Source organism: Bos grunniens, chromosome 15 (assembly GCF_055505025.1).
Source record: "Bos grunniens cultivar Pamir isolate PY7600 chromosome 15, Bosgru_T2T1.0, whole genome shotgun sequence".
Lineage (NCBI taxonomy): Eukaryota > Metazoa > Chordata > Mammalia > Artiodactyla > Bovidae > Bos > Bos grunniens.
The window spans coordinates 28,985,076-29,011,249 of NC_141179.1; the positions used below are offsets into that span (position 1 = coordinate 28,985,076).

Below are 26,174 nucleotides of genomic sequence, written 5' to 3' on the forward strand. Positions count from 1 at the left end.
TCGGAGTAAAAGCCAGACGAAGACCCTTTGGTGCCGCCCCGGGTGACTGTCCATCTCAGAGCTGAAACCTGCATGCCCTCCCAACCCCTAGTTCCCTCTGCAAGCCTGCCTCGTGGGAAGCCCCAGGTGAGCCCAGACACTCTGGGAATTTTCCTCCCACCACGCACATTGTGATTACTCAGACATTATTTGCAATGAATAGTTTTCATGTCAGCTGCATCTCCTGTCTCTTCCTCCTTTATCTTCCTCTATCTCCGCTGCCCCACAGCTTTGTCACTAAGCAGAAACTGGTTTATTCCTTACAGCGATCTGCCTAAAGTTGGCATGGAATTGACTAGGGCTTGAGTGAGGGTATCCGCTCAGTTACAAAATGAATGTTGAGTACACGCTGTGTGCCAGGCAGTGAGTTAGGCACTGGGGCCCAAGGCATTTACTTTTAAAAATACGTTAGCATCTTCATGATATAAAAGTTACCATTTTCTTTCTACGTGGCATTGAGTACATTTGCAGTGTTGTATCACCGTCACACTATTCATTTCCAGAACTTTTCACCATCCAGACGGAAAGGTACCCATTGAACGATAGCTCTGTATTCCCCAGCTCCTGGTAAGCACGAATCTACTTTTCCGTCTCTATGAATTTGCACATGAGTGGAATCGTACAACTTTGTATCTTCTTTCACTTAGCATAATGTCTTTAAGTTTCATCCATGTTGTAACGTGTCAGAATTGTGTTCCTTTTCATAGCTGAATAATATTCCATAGTATATATAGACCGCACTTTGTCTATTCATTTGTCAGTGGATGCTTGTGTTGCCCCCACCCTTTGGCGGCTATGGACAATGCTGCCTTGAACATAGGTGTACAAGTATCTCTTTGAGAGTCTGCTTTCAACTCTTTGGGGAGTGGTAATTGCTGGATCCTATGGTGATTCTATTTTTAACTTTCTGAGGAACTGCCAGGTGCATTTACTTTTGTCCTATAGCGCTTTCAGAGTTTAAAGGGCTCTCACCTGCAATTGCTCCGTGCCATCCTCACAATATTCTTTGAAGCTTTATCACTCCCTTTTAAAACAGGTGAGAAAAATGAGGCTTGGCTTGTTCAAGGTCACCCAGTTTGTATTGCAAGCAAGACCGGAACCCAGGTCTCCTGATTCTGGGGCAGAAGTGCTTGCTCTGCGCGGGGCTGCCTCCTCTGGTGGCCCTACTCCGTGACACCAAGTCACCACTCCACAGAAGATGCTTTTTCTCTAGGTGTTTTGCCCTCTGGAAACACAAGTATAGGCTTCCCAGGTGATGCTAATGGTAAAGAATCTGCCTGCCAATGCAGGAGACCCAAGAGACACAGGTTCCATTCCTGGGTTGGGAAGATCCCCTAGAGGAGGAAATGGCAACCCACTCCAGCAGTCTTGTCTGGAGAATCCCATGGACAGAGGAGGATGGCAGGCTACAGTCCATGAGGTCACAAAGAGTCGGACACAACTGAGTGACTGAACACGCACACAGGTATAGGTCAGAGACGAGGGGCAGACTGCAACAGGTGTTTGAGGTGACACAGCCCGCCCTCCACTTGACAGGTGAGGAAGCTGAGGCCTGGAGCAAGGAAGCGGGGGACCTGCTGGGGGGTCAGGCAGGCAGCCACAGGGCCCAGCAATCTCCAGTCTGCTGGGAGGAAGCGGGGGACCTGCCAGGGGTCAAGCAGGCAGCCACAGAGCCCAGCCATCTCCAGTCTGCTGGCAGAGAGCATCCCTCAGCACTGCCAGCCTGCTGGGCTCATTCGTCTGCCCTGTTCCTCCCCTTCTGAAGGAGACCGTTGCCGACAGGAATCCAGTTATTTAAAACTAAGCCTATTGACCCAGAGCACCTGGTCAGGCCGTGCCTAAAATAAACTGCTAAGTCAGATAGGATGAAAGGGGCTGCTGTCTGTCAGGAGGGGCGGACTCTGAGTGGGGCCTGGGGGTGTCAGCACAGCTGCTCAGGCCCCACATGCTGGAAAGAGAGAGGGGGACCCCCTTCTCTCCATTTACCTGAAGTACCTCCTCTAACCTGAGTGTCCCTTTTATGCAGGTTACACCTGAGGGCCTTTCAGGGACCACAGCAGCCTGTGGAGGGAGTCAAGTGTGACCTGAAGGGTGAAGTCATTTGCTGACTGTCTCCTGAAGAAGCTGTGAGGATATGGGGAGCGGGGGTGGGCAGGTGAGGAGGGCAGACTCCCTCTAGCACAGGAAGCTCTCTCTATATATAATGTGATGGTTAAGAGAGTGGTTTTGAAGCCAGAGCTAAGATCTCAGCCCAACTCTGCCCTCACTAGCTGTCCACCTTTGGGGAATTCATGGGCACTAAGCGCCTGTTCCCTCACCTGTAACATGGGGACAGCCACAGCATCCGCCTCGGAGAGCTATTGTGAGGATTAAATAAGACAAGCCCGGTGGCTGGCATGTAGCAAGCACAGTAAATACGTCTATCGCTAATGTTATTGGCTTTGCTCAGAGGACCTTGACCTGTGCGGGGGAGGGGAGGAAAGAGCTGGATGGAAGAGGATATTGGGATGACATTCTGCCGTCCATATGGCAGCGAGGCCAGAGTTCAGGCATTGGGAATCCAGGAAGCGGCCACAGAAACACGGAAGGAAGGTGCACTTGAGGCTGAAAAAGCAAGGTGTGATTGTCCTCAAGGAAAGGACCTGAAAACAGACAGTCCTCCTGCTTTTCGTATTTTCCATTTCCTAGGTTTTGTCCCTCCTTAGTATTTAGGAAAACATCCTTGAAAGTGACAATCTGGCTCCGCGATGTTCCGAAGTCCGCTCTTAACAGGAGATGGAGGTAGGGAGTAGCCTGGCAGAGTCAGCAAGAATCCCAGCAAGGGAACCCCCAGGGAAAAGCGACAGGAAAGAAAGTGGGATGCGTGCTTCACCTCCGCCCACGCCAAACCCCGATGCTTTCCTCCCACAGCTGACATTTTGGAGGGACTCTTTTTTAATTTTGATAGGAGGGACAATTCCTTTAGAGTCCCAACTTGGAAAGGAGCCCTCACACCCCCACAGAAATGTATGCTCACCGACGTGAGAAAAAACACAGTTGCCCAGGCAAACATCCATGTGTACAGGTAAACAGACACTTAATGACAGGCACACCTGTGCTCAGATGCAATTTGAATACAGTCCAAAAATCCTGCATTGACACCTATGCATATGCCCTAATTTGTGGGATTCATTGCCAGTAGAGACACACCGTTCATTTAAAACCAGTGATTAATTTTCAATGTTTTATTGCATTAGAATGGTGGGTGATGAAGTAGCTGGTTGTGTGTGTGTTTTACCAATGCCAGTTGAAGCAGCTATATGAAGACACTGGGAGGTGAACCCTTTCCAATTCAGGTTAATCATGGATATTTTGGGGGGTATTATTTTGCCATGTTATATTAGGACTAGAGCCATCATGAGAAACCACAGATGTTTTTATTGTTTAACTCAAACAACAGCTTATATATTTTGGATACTTTTCTTCAAAAACAAAGACATATAATTATTTTAGTAGAGCCTTCCTATGTGCTCTGAAATTCTTTAACAACTCAGTATGATCATGGTTTTCATAAAAGGAATCAATACTGAACCAGGTCAGTGGTACAAACTTGACATTTGGGGTTATATAGCTAATTCAGGATTGACCTTCTTAGTACTTATTCATTGGTTGGAGGAGAAAAAAATAAGGATTTCCTTGGCTTTTTTTTTTCTTTTTTCTCCAATCTGTAATTGATTTTAATGTTATATGAAGAGTTCTGGGTTCTAGTCTTATTTTTGCCACTATAGTCAGCTGTGATCTTGGACAAGTCATTTTCTTTCTGGGGCTTCAGTTTCTTCACCTCTGCACGTTCTCTAATGTAGGCAGAGACAGAAATATGTATTTTCACACAGATACTCAGAAGTAAACCGCACAAAGGAAACCATTTTTGCTGCAAATGCATGCACGTGTATCTAGAATACTTCTGTCTTCTTGAGACAAGCTTGTTATTATAGTGCAGTTGCTAAGTCTGTCCAACTCCTTTCAACTCCATGAACGCCAGGCTTCCCTGTCCTTCACCATCTCCCAGAGTTTGCTCGAACTCATGTCATTGACTCGATGCTATCCAACCATCTCATCCTCTGTCTCCCCCTTCTCTTTTTGCCCTCAATCTTTCCCAGCATCAGGGTCTTGAGAAAGGTGAATCATTGCAATTCATAGATTATGCTGCTGCTGCAGCTGCTAAGTCACTTCTCTGTGCGACCCCATAGACAGCCTCCTAACAGGCTCCCCCGTCCCTGGGATTCTCCAGGCAAAAACACTGGAGTGGGTTGCCATTTCTTTCTATAATGCATGAAAGTGAAAATTGAAAGTGAAGTCGCTATGATGCCTATACAAAAAGGCAGTGCTGCTGCTGCTGCTGCTAAGTCGCTTCAGTCGTGTCTGACTCTGTGCGACCCCATAGATGGCAGCCCGCCAGGCTCCCCCATCCCTGGGATTCTCCAGGCAAGAACACTGGAGTGGGTTGCCATTTCCTTCTCCAATGCATGAAAGTGAAAAGTGAAAGTGAAGTCGCTCAGTCGTGCCCGACTCTTAGCGACCCCATGGACTGCAGCCCACCAGGCTTCTCCGTCCATGAGATTTTCCAGGCAAGAGTACTGGAGTGGGGTGCCATTGTACTGTCATTAAATTACCTGGGCATTTCTTAAACCGAAGTTCTGTATGCTTAACGCTGAGGATGTCTAGGTACATTTTGTCACTTACCCTCTCCACATCTTGGATTCTAGTATCATGATCCTAAGCTCTCTGAACAAAGTGCCCCAATCTTTGAGGCTCCTCCCCCACAGATGGCACCTCTGGGGGCCCACAGACCTTGTACAGGCCACTGTCTCAGGAGGGTTGGTCAGGGGGTGCAGAAACCCCCTCAATAACTGCAGCCTCTTCACCATAGTCCTATCTCTGCTCCCCACTCTGAAACTGGCTAAGAAGTGAACCCAGAGAGGTTCCATGAAGCCCAAATTCTGTGCAGCTGAAGCTCTCTCTCGAGGGGTGGGGGCAGGGGAAGGTGGGAGGAATCCAAACGAAGTGAGAAAGAAAAACAGGAAAATTCCACGAGTGGGAGCTTACTTTGCTAGCTTCCTAGGTCATTCTACAGTTCTGCTGACCCACAAGGCACTCACAAATGTGCTCATCAAACTGTACGTGAACATCTTCTCTCTGGAAAGCCTGAGTGCGACATTTTCCACTCCTTCTTCCTCAGGTACCCAGTGCCCCTTCTCCACCTGTGTGTGCCTCCCTTAGCAGCAAGGCCTGGTCAGGCACCCCCAGCTTTCCCCAGCCAGCACAGACCAGTTTTTTCACCTCTGCAGGGACCTTCTCTGGACTCTGCTTGCCCCAGACATCTCCTTGGCCTGTGGCTCTTACCCCTTCCTCCCTCATTGTGGCTACTACTTATGTACACATTTGACTTGTCTCCTCTTCCAAATACTAGGCTCCAAACCTGTTTGGTTTGTACCTGCAGAGCCTGATGCTTCCTTGTATTAGGAGGCACTCGATGCTAATTTCATGACCAGACAAGCTCATTCTTACAGGGCTGCAAATACCCAATTACAACTTCATGGGTCATGCCTTCCAGCAGTGTGTCCTTTAACTGGAATCAAAGCCTTAAAGCTTTCCCCTTATCAGATGAAAGTTTCTGGCCTGGACAGGTGAGCACCAGAGATTCAGGAACTCTGACCCTAAAGCCAGGTCTCAGCAGATCCCTGTGTAGCCAGCCTCACCGTGGTCTTTCTCATGTTCATCATCGCGTGGGACTTTGGGGATCACAAAGGCTTCACATTTTCTTTTATTTCAGATCCTTGTCCATAACAGACCAGATGAGGCCAGAAAGGTCTTGTTCACTTTACAGATAAAGAAACGGGAACTCCGAGAGGCTTGTGATGTGCCCAGAGGCAGAACTACCATGAATCTAATACAACTGATGTCCCAGAGTTCCACAGGGTCTCAGCAATGAGTTCACATAGTCAGATGGTATTGGTAATTTGGTAGATTACTACAGTTGATCTGCAATCAATTATCGCTTCTGCTCTTTCTGTGGTGCATTTGGGGTTCTGGTGTGCATTTGGGGCTCTGACTCAGGATCCCCCAAAGCAAGTGAGAGATGAATCTATAGCTCACTCATTAGATTTGGGATTGGTGAGGTATGTTTTTTTGCAACCATCCCAGCATAGGGAATGGCTGTAGGAATACGACCACCCATTGCACCAACTTACTTGGCTTTGTGACACAAAGTTGCAGGGCCCAAGTCGAATCACAGCATGATATGGCCTAAGACGTCTGTACTAGAGATGTGTGTCATGGAAGAGAAACCAGGTCAGAAATGTATGGAGCCAGGAGCTGGTTGGTGAAATTGTGAGCAGAAAAATTGTGTAAGAAAAATGTTTTTAAGGCATTATAGAGGTGTGTCAGGTAGTGAGTTCACACAAATACTGTGATTTGCCCAGATTGTGTGATGTCTGTGGTATTTGTCAGTTGTTTCAGAATTTGTAATTTGCAGCAATTTTCTTTTTAGCATCCTAAATAATCATGTTTGTCTCTCATTTTGTATTCATAGCTGTGTATTGTTTTCCCGAAGGAGGGCCCTCCGAATGGTCTAAGCTTCAGGTCCTACAGAGCCTGAGTCCATCCTAGGGGGTGGGTCACACCGTGGAGGCTGAGATGAGCCAAGAAACAGGTTTTCTGGATTCTGGTGCAGGAATCCAAGACTGGATTCCCATCACAGTCCCTTGCCTCAGAGATGTCACACACCATGTAATTTATATGTTTGTCCAGTGCTACACACACAGAGGATACTTTGAAAGGCCACAGCCCCTGAAGAGATTCTCCACTCTGCAGGGAAGGTCAAGGTCCCAGCCGTGGAACTAGCCCTGACTTAGATGCTCAAAGCCCTCTTCCTAGGAAATCTGGCCACTTCATTCTCAGACCGGAGGATCTCAGGGGAAGAAGGCCACTTAGAGTCCCCTCTGCACCCTCTCTGGGGGACAATGCCCCTCCCATCCCTGGGGTAGGGCCATCAGCATAGAGGACTGAGGTGCCCCTCAAAGCCCAAGGGTCATGGAAGACACCAGGAAGCCCCTCCAGCCTCGCTGAGCACAGAAAGTCCACGTGCTGGCGGGCAAAGTCACAGAGCTGGAGTGCTGTAGTAGTGGGTAAAATGCTGTTTGGGGTTGCCAGGGGAAACGGCAACATTGTGGGAACGGTGAGAAGGGTGGAGGGTACCAGCCCAATAGCCATAGACTCGGCGAGGGGCCCAGTGGTGCCTGAGAACCCCCCTGAGCAGCCCCACTTCACACCCACATGTTCTCTCTACACCACCAGACAGGTGCTGACAGTCTGATTAAATTTTCCAGGACAAGGGGCTCCCTACCCACACAGAAGTTCATCCTAACCTTATCCTCTGTGATCACACACTCACTCTTTTCTTTATGGGGCCCGCTCTGCCTTAGCCCTCTGGAGTTCAAAGGATCGGCCAGATGACAGTTTTGCAAATATTTGAGAAGAGCCTCCATAGCGCCCTCCTTGCCCCAAGCCTTTCTTTTGCCAGACTAAATATCGCAGTTCTGTCCATCTCTCCTGTTCCAGCATAATTTCCAGATCTTTCCCTCTCCTGGTCTTCCCCTTTGCACATATTCAACTTTCAAAACATCTCCATTTAAAAAAAAAAAAACTTTTTGTTTTGTATTGGGGTCTAGCCGATTAACAAACTGTGTTGTGATAGTTCCAGGTGGACAGCAGAGGGCCTCTGCCATGCATATGCATGTGTCCATCTCCCCCAAGCTCCCCTCCCCTCCAGGCTGCCACGTAACATTTAGCAGAGTTCCCTGTGCTGTATAGTAGGTCCTTACTGGTTATCTACTTCAAATATAGCAGTGTGTGCATGTCCATCCCCAACTCCCTAACTATCCTTCCATGCGAGCTAAGTCATTTCAGTCATGTCCGACTCTCTGTGACCCCATGGACTGTAGCCCTCCAGGCTCCTGTGCCCATGGGATTCTCCAGGCCAGAATATTGGAGTGGTTGCCATGCCCTCCTCCAGGGGATCTTTCTGACCTAGGGATGGAACCCAGAGTTCCTGGGCCTCCTGCACTGTAGGCAGATTCTTTACCACTAGCACCACCTGGGAAGCCCCTAACTATCCCTGCATCCCCCTTAAAAGCAGAGTGGCCCCAGTACTCCAGATGAGGTCTGTGCAGTTCTGAGGACAGAAGTTGACACTCCCTAGATAGGTATCGGACCTTCTCTGCTGCCCAAGATTTGATTGGCTCCTTGCGGCTGACACACCAACGATGCTGGACCTCTTTCCCATGAGCTGCTGCTTCCCTGCGACCCTGGTGTGGATGATCGGGGGTAGGGGGGCATGACTAGACACGTTTTTTGCAGAATGTTCAGAGAGGAGATACTGCCTGGGTCAAATGGCATCATTTGCACGCACCGGGTAAGACTCACGTGTGTGCGTGCCAAGTCACTTCAGTCGTGTCTGACTCTCTGCGACCCTGTGGACTGTAGCCCTCCAGGCTCCTCTGTCCATGGGATTCTCCAGGCAAGAATAGTGGAGCGGGTTGCCATACCTTCCTCCAGGGGATCTTCCCAGCACAGGGATCAAACCAGTATCTCTTAAGTTTCCTGCATTGGTAGGCAGGTTCTTTACCATTAGCGCCACCTGGGAAGCCCCGGTAAGACTCTGAACAACCTCTGAAGGCCCAGCCCAGTCTAGTGTGGGTCGCAGGCTCAGCTGAGAATGTAGGTGTGAGGAGCAGGAGGCCCAATCTCAGACCACATGGCATTGAAAGTGTAGCATCTCTACTACATGTGATTGTACTTAAACCAAGCTGACAAGGCAGAATGATCTTACACCGCATTTCCCAAGAGTTTCATGAACAGGTGATATGCAAAAACTGAGTTCTGGTCAAACAGGCTTGGAAAACATTGGCATAACCAAGGCAAATAGGTTTCTTTTACTGCAAGGACTTCCCAGAACCGTTCAAACACTGTAGGAGTTATTGGGAACCTCCAAGTTGTGGATACAGTGTGAAGTATTTGGGGAGGTTTCCCATTTCTCCTAGTCTGAAATCTCTGTCCTTTCACTGGCCACTGCTCACACTCAACCCAGAGGAAGCACATGTCAGGTTATTTGCACTTTCAGCAAGTTTTTGCCTGGCCCTTGTGCAAGGAAGGGCCTGAAAACCCCAAGGTGGGTCCCTACCCTGGTGAGCTTGCACTCGGTGGGGAAGGAGACAGAGAGAGGTCAGCATGCGGAGGTCTGCACACTGACCCTAAAGGTCAGAGTGGGAAGGGGTCTGGAGGCCATCTATTGGGAGCACCTTGCGTCATAGAGGAGGAAACTGTGGCTGTGCAGGTGAAGAAAATCCAGGCCATGTGGCCTGAGGGTCAGTGGCAGTGCTTGGAAGCAGGACTCCTGACCCCCAGACCTGCTCTCCATCTACCGAGGCATTCACAACCCAGGTTGTATTGTCCTCTGTCTCCCACCCATCAGCTGGGTAGCTCTGCCTGCCACTCTATCCTCCGCAGCCATAGTGTTCAGTTAGAAGACTTTTAAGATTCTACCTAGGGCTGAGATTCAATGAGACTGTGAAGACAGATGCTTCAGCTCAGAGAAAGAAGTGGTTAGGAAAAATCAAGGCAGGATGTGAGTGGGCTTTGTTATGGGAAGAGCCTGGAGAGTAAAAGCTGGATAGAAATAGATGTACCAGGAGTTGGGACATCTCAAACTCCCTGTGGGGGTTTCATGAACCTGGCTCTGTGGGGTGTGTTTGCCCATCTGAGATACAAGTGCGTGAGATACCCACACACTTGGCACGAGGTGGTTTAAGGCTGAGTCTTCCAAGACTCACTGGTCAGAACCTGAACTGAATTGGCCAGTTGTTTGTCTGAATCAGCCAAAGTAGCTTTTTCTTTTGGCAAATTATAACCAGAGCGATGGACTCCTAATAACGATTATTATCATTAAACCCTATTATGGTCCAGCACTATGCTAAGTACTTTAGGTGCTTAATCTCAGTTAACCCTCCAAACAACCTATAAGACTGATATAATTATGATCATCCCCGTTTTACAGACAGTGAAACTGAGACATAGGGCAATTCACACAGCCAGTGTCAGAAGCCCAAGCCTTGAGCAGGACTGGCCAGAGTCTCCTTTCTCTTTATTGCCATTTGTGGAGGTTGGTAGTATCTCTGTTGTCAAGTTTTCAGAAAGGTTTTAATATGGAAAATTTCAAACGTATCACAAGTAGAGAGAAGAGTATAATGAACTGCCATGCGCCCATCTTCTAGGGCCAACAATTGTTGACTCGTGGCCAATCTTGTCTTATCTGTATTCCCCCTCCACCCTCACTTCCCATCACCAAGGATATTTTTAAGCAAATCTCATGCATTATATAAGTTCATCCGCAGATCCTTCAGTGTGCATCTTTTAGAGATAAGGCTGAATCCTTATTCTCAGTCACTACACCTGATACTGTCCTTACTGAGAAGTAGCTTAGACCACACACACACACACACACACACACACACACACACACACACACGTGCACTGGACTTCAGGCCAGCCACTGCCCAGAACAGCTGAGCTCACAGTGGTCTGTTCCAAAGCCCTCAGCTCACAGCCTGGGCAAACAGCCTCCCTGAGCCTCTTCAGAGGGTCTCGCTGCAGCTGCAGCCCCTGCCAGCCGTCTAGCTTCTCTGGAGACGGGGAACACCAGGTCTTCTGCCTGGCGGGGCTGTTGCCACTAAGACAACAGTCTAGACCAGCCTGGACCTGGCCCCCCAACTCAGGCCATGCCCCTAATCCCGGTTCCTATTCAAGGTGGTTTTTAAGGTGCTCTCCTGCCCACCCTGCTCAGTCCAAGAGCAAGAGGTAAGGAAGAGATGGAGCTGAACAAAGGACCTGGAATCAGAGATTCACTATGCCTGGCAGGAACTCACTTTCCTCACCTGTAAAATGGAAGCATAACACCTATCACGTGGGGTGGCAGTGAGTGTCCAAGGAGACGATCATTCCCCAGGGTTGTTAGGTGACATGATTATGCAGTACCTGACATGGCCAGCAGGTGTCACCCAAAGACTAGCACCGGAAACCTTGGACTGGGGCAGGGTGAGGTGGGGTGGGGGCTGCTCCATTGAGGGGATTGTTTTTCCATATTAGATCTGGTTGAACTTCCGGGAAGAGGATGACAGTTCGGTCTGTGGGATTTCTCCTTGGAAAAGTCAGGTCTGGCTCTATCCAGAATTAAAAAGTAGAGCTTTGCAGGCTTTAAAGCATGCTCCCTCGAAGACACCAGTGAGACAGGTATCAATACTCACATTTTACAGATGAGGAAATTGAGGTTGCAAGAAGCAAGTGACCTGCTAAAGGTTAAGCAGTCACTAAATACAGAGCTGAGACTCCAGCTCAAGTCTTCTGCTTCCCTATTCTAGACGCTCTGCTGAGGCACTTCCTCAGAGGACAAGCCTTTGAGGGGACCTGGGACTGGCCTGGCCTCTGATTGCTGTCCTCTGAGAGTGTCTTCCTCTTTGAGGCTCAGATTTCACTGCTCAGCAAGGACTGAACTAGATTAGTGGTTCCTAAATTCAACTAATCAACCACACACACACACACACACACACGACCATGGAGACAGAGAAAGAGAGATCCAAGACTACAGAAGCAGGGATCTGTATTCTACATTTCCCAGGGGTTTGAATCCCAGCTGCTCAGCATAGGTATTAGGACTGGCATTTAGGAAACACCAGACAGGCAGATCTATGGGTTTGTGTTCTGCAGTTTCATAAACAAGTTCCACTTAAGCTTATTAAAATACCTAACATGGTGCCTGGCACATACTTGATATTCAAATGTCTAATACATATTTTGCTGAATTATATTGAAATGCATGTAATCACCCAACCCAGTGAAAACCTTGATTGATATTGCTTCACACTGCAATTAAAACCCACATTGCACTTCTGTAGTGCTTTATGGCTTACCGATCCTGGTTTTTTAATATAATTTTTATGTATTTATTTTTGGCTGCCCTGGGACTTTGTTGCTGCAGGTAGGCTTTCTCTAGTTGTGGTGCCAGGGCTTCTCACTGCTGCGGCTTCTCTTGTTGCAGAGCGCAGGCTCTAGGGTGCACGGGCTTCAGTAGCTCTGCCTCCCCGGCTCTAGAGCACAGGCTCAATAGTTGTGGTGCAGGGGCTCAGTTGCTCTGTGGCACATGGGATCGTCCCGGATCAGGGATCGAATTCATGTTTCCTGCATTGACGGGTGGATTCTTTACCACTGAGCCACCAGTGAAGTCCCCAATCTTATTTACACAAAAGATCTTGCTCAATCTCTTTAATGCGTTGGGCATTGTGATCCCCATTTTGCAGATGAGAAAACTGAGGGTCAGAGACACTAAGGGGCGGGCCCTGTGCTGCCCAGCTAGTCAGTGGCAGAGCCAGGCTCCAGACCCAAGTCTGTGCTCCATCGCCCCCCATGCCTCTTCTGCTGTAGTATTCCTGCTCTGATCGTTTTCACTGCGTGGTTTGAGAGGAGGAAAAACATCAGATCAAGAGGAGGGCAGGGCAGTGTGAAGCCCAGGAGCCGCCTCCCCGTCCCTCTGCCTGGGCCCTGGCGGCTGTGTGGCTCTGGAGGGCACATCCCACTGTCTTGGCACTGCAGTCAGTCTCCAGTTCCCTGTGGACATCTCCATTCCCAGCCACTGCATGGGGAATCTGGTTATCTGCCTCCCCCTAGCGCCGTAAGAAGGGACAGGGCAGGCTCGGGTTCTCCACCACACGGCTGCCCCTCACCCCAAGCCCTGCCTCACAGTGAAGCCGCTCACCCCCTGCCTAGCTGTGTGTGTGTCCTCTAAGAACCCAGCCCTCATGCTCAGCTGAGGGGTCGTGATCCAGAGAGTGGCTGGCAAGGTGGAGCTGCCTGTTCCCCACGCCCCAGATGCTGGGCGCAGCCTCTTGGGTCCACGCAGGCCCACCATCGCCTGGCCTGTCTGGCTTCTCCCCAGTTCTAACATACAGCACACATGTATGTACACATACACTCACACACACTCACACTCCCAACACACACACAAATTTTTTCCACAAACCCTCCCTGGTCCCCATACAGCAGCCATAGACCGCCCTCCACTGATCTCAGGGGAGCTGGTGAGCCCAGCCAAGCTGGCAGAGGGTCCAGGTGGTGGGGCCTCCCAGGACGGGTCAGGCCATGTCCACACTGTGGCCCAAATCGTGCTCATGGGTGTCGGGCTGAGCGTGGACTCAAGGCCTCTGCCTCCTGGCCCTGAATAGTGTTCTAGAAGACTGCACTGGCCGGTCAGGCATTAAGGACAAGGGCTAGGGTGCCTGCAGAGTTCAGGAGCACCAGATGTCCACATTGGGAGAATCTTCGAGAGTATAAACAAAGCAGCCGCCGGTCAGCGAGGACCAGTCTGGAGCCCGAACTCCTCAAGTCAGACGTTGTTTCTCTATCTGGGGGAAACTGAGATTGGGGGTGGGCGGGGACATAGCCACCATCCCATAGATCACAATTGGTCAGGCCCGGCTCACATCCAGGCGGGTTGATTCCAGAGCCTGTGATCTTAACTGTCTCATCAGGGACAAAATGCTGGCTGTCACTAGGACAGGCCCCTAGTAGCCCTTTCCTGGCTCAGGCTCCAGGGGTGCACACAGACACACCACCAGCCACCTGACCAGACTGCAATGCCCAGCAGCTCTCCCTGCCCCCTCAGAAGCTGGGAAGCAGCAGGTGCAGCTGCGGGTGATCACTCATTCGTTCCTCTGGTCAGCCAGTCACGAGCTCAGTCAACAAACATTTACTGAGCGTATACTACACGCCTCTGATGGGCGCAACGCTGGGGACGGGTGGGTAAACCATTAGATGCCGCCCCCACCCTCATGTGGTTCGCAGACCGTGAGGCAGACAGACATGAAGGAAAGGTCAGAGTCTCAAGAGACGCAGCATCTCCAACAGGTCCCCTGGGAGCAGGGTTCAGGAAGGGTCCAGGAGTCGCTGAGACCCCACGGGACCCATCGCATCCTGCTCGGGGCGGGCATCTGAGGGCCGAGGCCGCTCCCCAGTGATGTGACTCACTGCTTCAGGAGCAGATGGTCCATGGACAGGAGACCTGAAATGTTATTTACTTCAGGGCGGGGGCCACTTGGCTCCAGGCAGCTGGGTTTGGCACGACTCTGTTACTGATTGATAGGCCTTTCAGGAAACAAAGACCACGAGAGAATACAACACGCTCCTGGCTGTGGGCCAAGCCAGCCTCATCTCCTTTGCTTTGTCAAGTGTGTCTTTTTTGTCTGCCTTCATCACTTGCTGGGTAAATCTGTTTTAACTGCTAGGAGGGAGTGAACATGTGTGTGTGTGTGTACCCCCAGCCTCCCTGGGCACTGTTCATCTAGGGGCTGGGGGTAACAAGGGGACCAGCTACAGGTCCCATTTACCCCTTCCTAGAGCCCCTTGACTCTGAAGCCAACACCTGCAATTTTGGTCTTGTGTTTGCTTTTTCCAAAGCCAAGTCCAGAGGCAGACGAAAGTGTTTCAGGGTCACACAGGAGGCAGAGGCCAAAGCTGGCAGGGAGACCAGCGTCCCCAGCATGGACGGCACTGCCAATGAAGTTCCGGGCCTCAGACTGCTGCCCCAGCCTGAAACTTTCCCTCCTCTAACCTCCCCTCGGCCACCTCACCTGGGGAATTCCTCCTGGTGATACCAAGGAAGCCCTTCGGGGAAGCAACAGCAAGAATTTCTTGAAACAGGAACCAAGTTTAAGAGCTCCAGAGGCCAACAGCAGCCAGGAGTGCCCCGGGCCCTCCGGGGGAGTGGGGAGGTCATGTAGGGTCAGAGCAGGCAGCCTGAAATTCCCCCCTAAATAAGTTACCGAATCAGAGCCTGGGGAGCCACCACCCTGGGTGCAGCGGGTTCCAGTGCTGTCCAGGCACGAGGCCCGTCCACCCCTGGGGAAAAGCCCCTACCTGGTTTCCTGTGGCGACCTCCCCAGGTGGCCCCCACCCCCGGGGCCCCCAGTGTCAAGCTGAGGTCATGGACCCCAAGGTCCCAAGTTCTAAATAGGTTTTCTTCCCACGCCCTCAGCCGCTCAACTGCAGAGGATATTGAGTGTCCCCAGTGGGGGCGGGGAACACCGAGGCCGAGTTGAGGGTTTCTTCTAAGGCTGGGTCACTCGGCCACCTCCCTGCCTGTCTCAGTCCAGTCCCTGGCTCCGTGATTCCCCTCCCAAGGCCCTGTGGCTGCTGTGGCCCTGGCTCCAAGGCCCAGGCCCGATCCATCTTCCCAGCCAGAGACTCACTGTGACGACAGGAAAGGCCAGGCGGCTGTAGCATTGGCCTCTGATCTCCACCTCCCCCCTCTCCCCCCGGGGTGTTTGTCAGGCGGACGATGAAGAATGAGCACCTGGCAAGGAGCAGGTCACCACCGGGCAGAGCCCTGCTGAATTGCCGTTCAGACCTCAGCTGCCTGGAGCCGAGGATCAACAGGGAGGCCATTAATCTCTCCAGCAGGGGTGAGTGGGAGGAGGGCCTGGGTTGGGGGGGAGCCTCAACAGTCCCTTCTGCCCTGGACCTCTCTTCAGCTCAGCACCCCAACCCCACCCTATTCCTATCAGCCCAGGGAACCCACTCCCTAGGACAGGTTGGGGCCAGGAGGATGCTCAGGGTGGGCTCTTGGGGACTCTCCTTTCTTGCTCACCTCTCTCCAGGTCCTGCTCATGACACTGATTAAATCAAACTATGTGGTTGGAGGCTACATAACTACCCCAAGTCGAGGAATCTGTGTAGATCACAGAGGGTCTCTACATTCCATGGAGGCTCAAGACCCCAGAGCAGGGCAAATTACACCGGAGGGGTGTGCAGACAGAATGGAAAGGGCCCAGGGCGTTCCTGGGAAACCAGGGCACCGGGTAGACCCGGAGGCCTCTTCTTCCAGCAAAGGACTCCCAGCCCTTTGTTGTTCAGTCGCTCCGTTGTGTTCTATTCTTTGCGACCCCATAGACTGCAGCATGCCACGCTTCTCTGTCCTTCACCATCTCCCAGAGTTTGCTCAAACTCACGACCATCAAGTCAGTGATGCCATCCAGCCACCTCATCCTCTGTCTCCCTCTTCTCCCAGCCCCTAGACTGAGTTGAAAACGCCCTTTGAAAAGGATTTGGAGTAAGACACATCCTCCCTCTGGTGGTGACAAACGGAATTGCATGCCCTCAGACTAGCTGTTTTTGTCACTGTTGTGTGATTAAAAGTAATTCATTCAATCACGTCCCAGTCTTGGTGTTTATTCGTGACTTAATTTGTGTATGAATTGTGGAAAATCCCAGAGTGAAGTGAAAGTTCAGTAGCTCCCAGTCCTTGTGACCTTCATGGAGAGGGAGGGGGAGAGTGTTCATGAGGACACTGAAGGTTACCCGAATCTGTGGCTTTCAGCAGCGGCTGCTCTCCTGGGAGCTGCTTAAGTAACAGCTGGCATGGGCCTACCCTAAGGTTAATATTTGACAGTTCTGGAGGGGACACTGGGTAGTTTGCACAGCACCCTGGGTGCTCCAGGGTAACAGCCTGGGATCCAGGGAAACCTCATGGTTCACGAGGATGGAGGGCTTTACAGCAGGGGCAGAGGCCGAAGTGACTCACCCAGAACCAGCCCCCTCCAAGGCAGCTGGGTTGGCAGGCTCGGGGCCTGTGTATGGAACCTTCTAGAAACATGACTCCTCTCCACGGCTTTTCTCCTCAGGTGAGCCGCAGGCCTGGAATACCCTTCTTCCTGGTTGCCTTGCTGCTACATCCAAGAAATTTCAGGAGCTCCCCTCCCTGAAATCCCCCATGGCTGGACCTGCCCCATCCCATTCATTTCTGCCACTATCGTGGACAGCTCCAGTGTCTTGGAAATCCTGAATTCTATTTAGGGGGTTGGCCTGTCAGGTTTTATTTGTCATCCGTGAGCCCACATTCAGAGCAGGATGTCACAAAGACCTTGGCCCTGAGTTGCAAGAGCCAAGGTTTCCACTCTGTGTCTCACTGGAGTGTCTCCTCCCAACCCATGGGGTCAGTGAGAAGGACTCTGAAATGGAGCCAGAGACCTGGGGTGTCACTCTGGCTCTGACACCGGCTGGCTGTGTCACCTGGACAAGTCGCTGCCTTTCTCAGGACCTCAGTTTCTCTTCCTGAAAATTAAGGATTGTCTACTTTGCTCCCTACAGGCCTTCGGTGCCCAAGCCTTCTGTGAATCTGTGAGGGTTGGTGGTCCTGGGGACAGTGGATTAAGACAAAGAACTCAATTTTCAAGCCGAGTGCGGCCTACACCGCCTCCAGTGCCCTGCTTGTTCATTTCAAACTCTGCTGACTTGCTGTTGTCTTGGTTTCCGGGGCCAATCCCTCCGCCTTCCCTTGGATGCTCAAAAACTCAGATGAGGAAATGGACACTGGGTGGTGCCATGATCCCACCACCCCATCCAGCCTCAGAGCCGCCTCTCCCCTCTCAGAGGGAAGGGAGGGAAAGGGGAGATGGGCTCCTACCAGAGGGCAGAAAGTGCCTGAAACGGGCAGCGTGCTGTGCTGTCTGGGGGCCGTGGGCATCAGGAAGTCAGGGGCTGGTGGGAGGGGCAGCCTGACACCATCTCTGGTTGAAGTAGGGTGGAGGCCTAAGGGCATGGACAGGGGGCTGGGGGAAAGGTTAACAGAGGCCCCACCCTCACTGTCCATTCTCTGAATGGACCCTGAAATTAACCAAGCCAGTACTGAGAGGTGGATGAGATTAGGTCAAACTTGAGGCCTCCCTGGCCCCAAGAGTGGAAAGGGCATGGCTGGAGCTTGGCATCACAGTTGGGGGTGAGGGATGAGGAGACAGCATGTGCTGAGGACCCCCCTGCCCAAGATCCCTAGACCCACCCATCCTGGCACGCCGGTGCACTTGGGGAAATGCGGGCAGAGCACATAATGTGCCCACAAACAACTAAAACACGGGCAGCCCAGGGCAGGGCCACAGCGACTCCCACTGGAGCCACACCCAGGCCCCGGGCCACCCAAGGGCTTTGAACCTGTGACCTTCGGCCGTCTGGCTTTCTCTTTGCCTGGCATTCGGAAGGCAGGCTGAGTCCTCTGTCCCAGGGGCTCTCGGCAATTTGGGGGGTGAGGAGAGGCCCGGAGATGATGACATTGGACTTCTTACTTTCACAGGCGTGGGCACGTGAGCGAATACGCGAAAAGCCAGAGACCAGGAGTACTGACTCCAGCTTGAAGGAGCTGACGGCGGCAGTTACAGGAGAGAAGGAGCGAGGGAGGAGGTCAGGGAAGGAGCCGTCTCTGAGGCCAGCTTTATTATTAACACGGGGCTGAAGGAGGTGAAGCCCACCCAGGGGTCACGTGGAGCCTGAAGCTTCCTTCAGCAGAGGGCTTGGCAGTGCTGGGATAGAGGTCTACAGCTCAGGAAAGACTTCTAAGCAGCCCTGGTGCAAAGGTGGGCACGACTGGCTCTGCAAACAGAAAGGCAGGATGGGGGCTGTGAGCAGGGCTGCAGAGGCTGGGACTTCCGTTTCATCCCTTTTTCACCTTACCTTCCTCTGGCGCATCTCTGCAGCCTCCCTTGGTCACACATCCTACGGCATATTTTTTTTTCTGTTTTTGGGGCCATCATTTTAAAAAGGTGGGAATAGAGACGCAGACATAGAGAACAGATGTGTGGACACAAGTGGGACGGAGCGGGGGGGACGAGCTGAGAGAATAGGACTGACATATACACACGACCATGTGCAAAGTAGATAGATGGCAGGAAGCTGCTGGGGAGCACCGGGAGCTCAGCTCGGTGCTCCGCGATGACCTAGAGGGGTGGGAGGGAGTCTCAAGAGGTGGGCGGGATATGTGTATACTTATGGCTGATTCACGTTGGTGTACAGAAACTAACATATTGTAAAGCAATTATACTCTAATAAAAAATTTTTAAAAACCAACAAGGAAAAGACCCATATGAGGGTGACAGACACCTGACTGATGGATGAAAGACCCTTTTCCTTATTATCCAGAGCCATTGCCCGCTCCTCGCAAACCTACCTCTCCTTAGAGCCCATCTTCAGGAATTTGCCTGGGATGGAGGAAAGCAGACAGGTAAGAAAAGGTAGTGGGGTGGAGGGGGCAGGGATTCAGGGCTCCCTGAGGTTGGGGACCCTCCTCACCAGCCTGAGCGAGCAAACCCTCTGCCGGCCCCTCCCACCCCTCCCCGCCCACCTCCATCAGTCACCAGGCCGGCACTCACCGGTGCTGCCTCTTGGCCCCGCAGCGGAATCTTTTGCCTTAAAGAGAGAAACGAGGTTAGTTTGCCAAGGAGACCCTCTCTACCTTGGAGGCCTCAGCTCCGTAGCCCCTCCTCCTCTCCTCCTGCCAGCGCTGCTTCGTGTCCGCCTCGGAGACCACAGCTGACTGTCTCTCTTTATATATGGCTGGACCATAAGCGTTCAGAAGTCCAAGTCAGCCAGCTGGGCAGTCCGCAAACATTGTGGCGGCGGCGCCATGGTGGACTGTGTGTGTGTCTGTGTTGGTCACTCAGGCGTGTCCAACTCTTTGCGACCCCACAGACTGTGGGCCGCCTTCTCTGTCCGTGGAATTCTCCAGGCAAGAGTACTGAAGAGGGTTGCCATTTCCTTCTCTAGAGGATCTTCCCAACCCGGGGATCGAACCCTAGTCTCCTGCATTGCAGGCAGATTCTTTGCCGTTTGAGCTACAGGGAAGTCCGTGGTGGATTATGAGCGGGATAGGAATGGTGCTGAGACTGAGCCATCACAGCGTGCCCCACCCCACACCCCACTGGGCATGTAGAAGCTGCTCGAGAAGAACCGCAGAAAGTCCAGGGCAAAAACCCTTGCTCACGCCCATCCGCCTCCGCCACTGCGAGCTCAGCCACAACACAGCGGGGCCCTCAGGGAACCGCCAGGGGAATCCGGGAGGCAGGCCCTCAGAGAACTGCCAGGGAATCGAGCAGGCTGGCCCTGTCGGTAGACTGGAGCCATCAGTGGAGGCAGCGGGGGGCGGGGGGGGGGGGGTGCAGCATCTAACACGCCCATTAGAATCCCAGGACTTGGAAGGAGATGTGCTACATTCTGCATCTTCTTTTCACCGGCGTGTTTCTGAGTATTTTTCTTCTGGTTGCACCAGTCCGCAAACATTTATTAAGCCCCTGCTGTGTGCCTTTTGGGGCCGGGTAAGGCAAAGAGCTTTCTCTCCGCTAGAACACCCCATACCTACACTACTCCCTTGGCTGTCGCGTCTTTGACTGCCAGCCCTAACCTTGTGAGACAAGAGGGATCATCCCCATTTAACAGATGAGCAAACTAAGGCCCAGGGAGTAAGGGATCCACAGTAAACCAGCAGGGAGCCTAAGACCTTGGGCTGCCAGGGGTGCTTGCCTTCCCGCAGCAGGCCGGGGTCGGGGTGAGGTGCTTCGGAACCCACTCTGCTTCCGATCTGGCGGCGGCACCTCAGGCAGGCTGCTGCACCTACCACTGCGGGTCTGGTTTTTTCATTTGGAAAGTGGCGACAGTGGCGGCCATCCCTCAGTTTGCCAAGAGGATTAATGGGTCAAGAAAGCGCTCAGTTCTGGGGGAGGGAGCGTCCAGTGGAGGCTGGTTCCCTCCCTTCCCCTGCCGCAAGGGCACTGGAGCCTCCCGGGGCCAGCAGGAGCCAGTTCCCCATCTCGGCGGCACCCCTCTGGTCCACTAGAGGGCGCACTCGGGGGAAAGGGCATCTCCTGGGTGGTCTGGGGACCAACAGCCCCCTCTGCATCAGGTTCTCACATTCTCTGTGGGAGAGGCGAGGGCGCCCGGGAAGGGGGTAAGAGAGAGGCTCTCCCCTCCCCACCCGGGAAGCCAGTGTGCTCAGCGGCTTTGAGGAGCTGTGCCCCCCTCAGCAGCCCCTTATACAGGACGGCCCCACTTACTGAGGATGATGACGAGCCCCACGATGAAGGCCAGGGCGGCGAAGATCAGGCCCCCATTGCGGACGGTCTCGTAGTCTGGGGAAAGAGAGGGCGGGGAGGTGGGATGGGTGACCCCAGACCCTTCCCCTAGCCCCACAGTAATAACTCAGGAAGATGGGGCACATGACCCAGGGCTGGGAGAGGCCAGGAACTGTGGATGCGTGGTGGTGGGTTTGGGGTGGGGGGGCGGATCACTCAGGAAGGGTGGGAGGGGGCCCGCCAGACTCACCGTAGTAGAATGGGTCCTCGTTCTCCTTGGGGCTGCCACCTGAGAGCCAGTGGGGGATGGGGTGAGCCACAGAAACAGGGGGACTCCCGTGCTTCCAGTCCCAGCACCCCCAGAGGTTCAGGGGGGCCAGGGGAAGCTGCTGGAGGGACATCCCAGGAGCAGGGGTGGTCATGCCACTGCGAGTGACACCATCTGCTCTCCGTGGCTCCTGACGGTCGGCTTGGGACCCACCACTGAGCCTCCAAAGCAGGGACCCACCGTGCCTGGGGGTGGGGTGGGGCTGGCACTTCTGGGAGGCCACAGAAGCATCTTCCATAAGCCTCAGCAGCAACCTTTCTCCATATGACTAATCAGCCACAACGTATTGGGTTTTTCCATAACATCTTATGGAAAATTCCAAACCAACTTTTGGGGCAACCAATACTTGGCGAATATTTGTGAAGTGAACCAATGAATAAATAAGTAGAACCTTAATGTTCACTGAACAGGAAGAAACCAAGGCCCAGTCTGAAGACTTCTCTAAAGTTCCGGTAAAAGTTGGAGGCAGAAATGAGTCTTGGACCTCTGTTTCTAGATCCTTCTATCCTACATTGCTATCCTTAGGGGAAAGCAAATTTATTTCAGAAACAGTATATTGGCATGTGGCAGACGGAGGCTAACAAAGCAATAGCTCATTTAACCATCGTAACAATCCTGTGAGGCATTAATATTATTCCAATATCATCCATGAGACAATGGAGGCGTAGCAGGGTTAAGCAACTCACTCAGAGTCACACAGCTAGAAAAGGGCAGAGTTGGGAATGAACCCAGGCCATTTGTTGTTAAAAATCGAGGTGCTTCACCCCTTTGCTGTGCTGCCTCTCACATGGTCAGGAGGAAGGAGACGTTTCAATACGGGTGGTCCCATCCAGTCTGCAGCCCCCAGCAGAGGTCATGGCTCTGCCCTCCCACCTGTAAACTGAGTGCACTTGTTATTGGGCAGCTGGAGGGCACCCGGCCAGAGCTTTTCTGTCATGTCTTGTGGTGGCCTCTCTTCTCTGCCCTACTTGAGCCCCTTCTTGGTGCTAGGGAAGCAGTGCCCAAGGTCAAAGGAACACGCCAGTCCTCACCTCCCAGGCTGTGCTGGACTGGGCCCTGGGCGGTGGGGTCTGGTGAGCCCAGCTCACCCCCTGGGCCAGGAGAGTTTGGGTTAGGAGGGGTCCACTGAAGGGCCTGAGGGGGCCCCAGGCACCTGTCCCCATGCAGAAGGCCTCTGAGGTTGTCTCCCCAGTTTCAGTTCAAGTCTTGTTCAAGGTCACACGGACATTAGTGTCAGAGCCATGACAGGACTCACCACTCCTCTTGCCGCTCCAGGAAACTGCATCCTCCCTGACCTCCTCGTCTTGAGCCACTGGGAGAGCCCACCCCACCCAAAGACCTCAGCTTTTCTAGATCTGGCTCAAAGACCACCACAGTCCACAGCAGGCCCACTAAATTCCAGACCCGATTGCCCTTGTTCGCAGGATGCCTTCTAGGCATGTGTCCTGAACCCGGGGGCTCTGGTCCTAAAGCCAGGCTGAGAAGGCTGACCGGGGCCCCACTGCTGCCCCGCCTCACCCCCATCTGCCTCCTGCGCTCGGTTTAGTCCAGAAGATGCATGCTCACCACCCCCCATGCCCCAGCAGCTCCTACTTGGCACCCATGTTTCCACCATTCAAGCTAGATTGCTTTGGTGTTAAGGTGGGATCCTCTTTTAAAAGCAGATTTTCTTAGAGAGGAGGCTGGCACGCACGGTACGAGAGAGGGGTGCTGGGTGCTCTGGAAGGCAGGGGTGCCAGGAGATGGAAGAGGGGGTCTTATTCACCCCTCAAAGATGGTCCAAGCACCTCCTGCTTCACATACACGCATGCACACGCACGCACACACACGCACACACACGCACTCACCGTCATCTGTCAACTCTGCCATTTCCCCCACAGACCAGGCCCGTCCCCGCTGCCCTCTTCCCGCTGCCTCTGCTTTGGGGAGACTGCCCGGCTGTGGGGTGGCCAGAGATGGGGTGGGGGCATTAAACATTAACAGTGCCAGGTAATATTTACCCTGGTCACAAGAAAAGCCCGGGTGTGGACAGTGGGGCTCCCGCTGAGGCCTGAGGAGGTGCAGGGGCAGCGGGGGCAGGGAGGAACTAGCCGTCTTTCCAAACCCTCCCAAAGGAAATTTCCAGAGAGAAGAGCCGTGGGGTCCACCCGCCAGGTGGAGAAGCCACAGCTGGGGCCCTGACAGTAGGGAAGCGGGGGGTTTGAAATGCATTCAGCACGTACTACAGCTTGCGGGGGACAAGGTCGGGGGTCCCACAGAGGCCCTCGACCCTAGCAGCTGCCCACATCTCCCAGCACTGTGCAGGCTGCTGGTGCGGCCGGCGCCTGGCATTCGGGGCTTTCTTGAGGTGATCCCAGGGTGCCTGGCCCCTCAACCCACCCGAGCCCCCGCCCCGCCCCCCAGTGCACAACCCACCCGAGCCCCCGCCCCGCCCCCCCGGTGCACAACCCACCCGAGCCCCCGCCCCGCCCCCCGGTGCACTGTGCAGGTTTCCAGGCCTTCATGCCTGGGAAGGCCCTTTCCTTTGTACCTTTTTCCTCCATCCAGGCCGCATCTAACAGCTCTCACCTCGGTCAGAAGGGCTCCAGTCACCCCTCACTAAGCCCTCGGTCCCCGCAGCCTCTGGCACGCCCTTCTCCAGCCATGAAGCCCAGCTTCCATGCCAGTCCCCACGCTACACCACAGGCTTCTTTGGGAAGGGGCTGAGCCAGACCATGGAGAGAACGCCTTGCTTTTATGATATGAAAAGCATGTTTCTAACTGTTATTTCCTGGTACTTTGTGTTATTTCCCCATTTTATATATGAGGCATCTGAGGCACAGAGAGGGTATGGCCGTGGTTCAAGGGCACACAGCTGGTGAGAGGCAAGGTGAAAACTGACAGCCAGGCCCTTGCTTTGGGAGGCAGGGACTCCTTCTCCCTCTACTGTGGCCCCATTCACATTGGGGACCCCGGTGCTAGGTCCTCCATGGATGCTCATATTCCTGGCTGAGTTCTAATCAATCAGATTGGCTTCCAGAAGAGGCTGATGCTCAATTGTAGCTAAAAGGCCAAGGTCAGAGGTCATTGTCCACCAAGGGCAGGTTAGCCCTTCAAAAGGACTCCATCTATTAATCCTCTTGGAGTAGTGACAGGGGATCAAGGTTTGAGTTCACTTCCTGGCTCCTCCACTTGCTAAGCATGCGGCCCCTGTCAAGTTATTTAATCTCTGTGTGCCTCAGTTTCCTCATCTGTAAAATGGGTTGCTGTGAAGAGAAAGTGGGATAATGCAGTGAAGGGCATGGTGGGGGGCCTGGTACACAGTAAGTGTCATTATTGTTAACTGTTATACACCAAGAAAGCCACCCACTTCCCAGCAAAATGAACATGGGGGCGAGATAGAAAGACAGACTGTCACGGCCTGCAGACCAGAAGCTGAGGCACCCATTCACCTCTTCGGCTTCCAAGGCCAAGTGATGGAAATTCATGAAAACGCAACCGAGCTGACACTTGGCAGGCACTGAGTATGTGTCAGGCTCTTGCACACGCTGTCCTGCTAATTCCACGTTTGCTCCATTCCACGGGTAAAGAAACTGAGCTGCTCATTGCCCCCACAAGGACCCCTGGAGCTGGCCCAGCCAGTGCCGTGATCCCCAGTGGACAGCCCAGGAAGACTGAGGGCAGGGAGACTGGGCGACTTGCCTGAAATACCCAGTCAGGGACAAATCCAGGGCCAGAAAGCCAGACCCCCATGACTGTGCTCCCCAAACTCCTGGGGCTCTCCACACAGACACTGATCCCCCCTTATTGTACATTATCTTGCTCCCTTAGTACATGTTGTCTATCTTCATAAGCTACCGTGGATTCTTTCTGGAGTATAAAAATAGGTGGAAAGTTCATAGATACATAGATAGATCAATGGTTATGCTAGATGATAGGTAGAGAGATGGGCAGGAGATAAAAGAGAAATAGGGAGCAAATCAATAGCTACAACAGCAAATCAATAGCTACATCTACAATAGTTACATTTTTAACTGTGTGTGCATGACACTGTCCTAAAGACTCTATAAAAACCAACTCATTTAATCATCACAGCAACTTGATGAGGCAGGGAAGGCATCATTATCATCCCCATTTTGTAGATGAAGGCACAGAGAAGTTAAATAACTTCCCAGAAGTCAGGCAGGTGGGAAGTAGGAGAACCAAGCTCTGAGCCTAGCAGTCTGGCTTCAGAGTTCCTACAGATGACCGACAGAGAATGAGGGCTGTGGGACAAGTTGCCTTCCCAGCTCTTGACAGCTCAGAGATGCTGGGAGCAGAGATGACAGCACGCCCAGGCCCCCAGAAGGAGATGCCCTCATTTAGAAATCGTGCCTCTCCCCATTGCTGCTTTCCCTATACTCCTGGGGAGCTGGGGGGTGCTCTTGAAAGTGATGGGGTGGACACTTGTGTCAGAATCCAGGATGGTGAGGTGGGGGGACGGGGTTCAGGGCACTCACCCAGGTACCACCTGTCCATAGCAGGAGCTGCTGGCTGTGTCTTCAGAAGAAGAGAGAGTCGTGAGGTGCTAGTGACCCAGGGCCTGAATGCGAAGAGCTGCCCTCCCTCTCTCCACAAACCAGCTGAGCCCACGGGCAGGAAGAGACAAAGGCAGGGAGGAGGGGCTGGCAACGGAGCCCTCACCTCGTGCCTGCCTGCCGGGGCGGGCTGGGCTGGGCTCCACGTGAGAAGGGGGCAGATTCTCTGACCTCCAAGAGCACCTGAGAAATGAGGGGAGCTGTGAGTGTCCACAAACAAACCACAGCCCCCACACAGGGGTGAAATGCCTCCGTGTAGCCCGGGGCACCTGCAAAGGT

General features: G+C 52.9%; 1 protein-coding gene and 1 long non-coding RNA gene across 4 annotated transcripts in view; one reads left to right on the forward strand and one right to left on the reverse strand.

Annotated features, from left to right (window-relative positions):
• The first annotated feature begins 3 nt into the window (after positions 1-3).
• On the forward strand, positions 4-18,738 carry LOC147357521 (uncharacterized). 2 transcript variants are annotated; one of them, XR_015141894.1, is made up of 6 exons: positions 4-126; positions 543-606; positions 2,066-2,194; positions 15,454-15,584; positions 16,190-16,802; positions 18,245-18,738. It is a non-coding gene; the product is annotated as an uncharacterized LOC147357521 (long non-coding RNA). The 2 variants fall into 2 exon arrangements; XR_015141895.1 differs by lacking the exon at positions 18,245-18,738 and having other exon boundaries at positions 16,072-16,202.
• FXYD2 (FXYD domain containing ion transport regulator 2) overlaps positions 18,353-26,174 on the reverse strand; it is a 15,802-nt gene continuing 7,980 nt past the window's right edge. The window contains exons 3-9 of one of the 2 annotated variants that reach the window (XM_086339434.1): positions 26,002-26,078; positions 25,818-25,857; positions 21,262-21,300; positions 20,994-21,068; positions 19,317-19,353; positions 19,115-19,145; positions 18,353-18,540 (exon numbers count right to left, since the gene is read on the reverse strand). In XM_086339434.1, the coding sequence (XP_086195560.1) occupies positions 19,121-19,145; positions 19,317-19,353; positions 20,994-21,068; positions 21,262-21,300; positions 25,818-25,836 (195 nt within the window). In that variant the 5' untranslated portion in view covers positions 25,837-25,857; positions 26,002-26,078 and the 3' untranslated portion in view covers positions 18,353-18,540; positions 19,115-19,120. Of the gene's footprint in view, positions 18,541-19,114; positions 19,146-19,316; positions 19,354-20,993; positions 21,069-21,261; positions 21,301-23,186; positions 23,729-25,817; positions 25,858-26,001; positions 26,079-26,174 lie in introns of those variants that run through there. The other variant, XM_086339433.1, reaches the window with a different exon arrangement.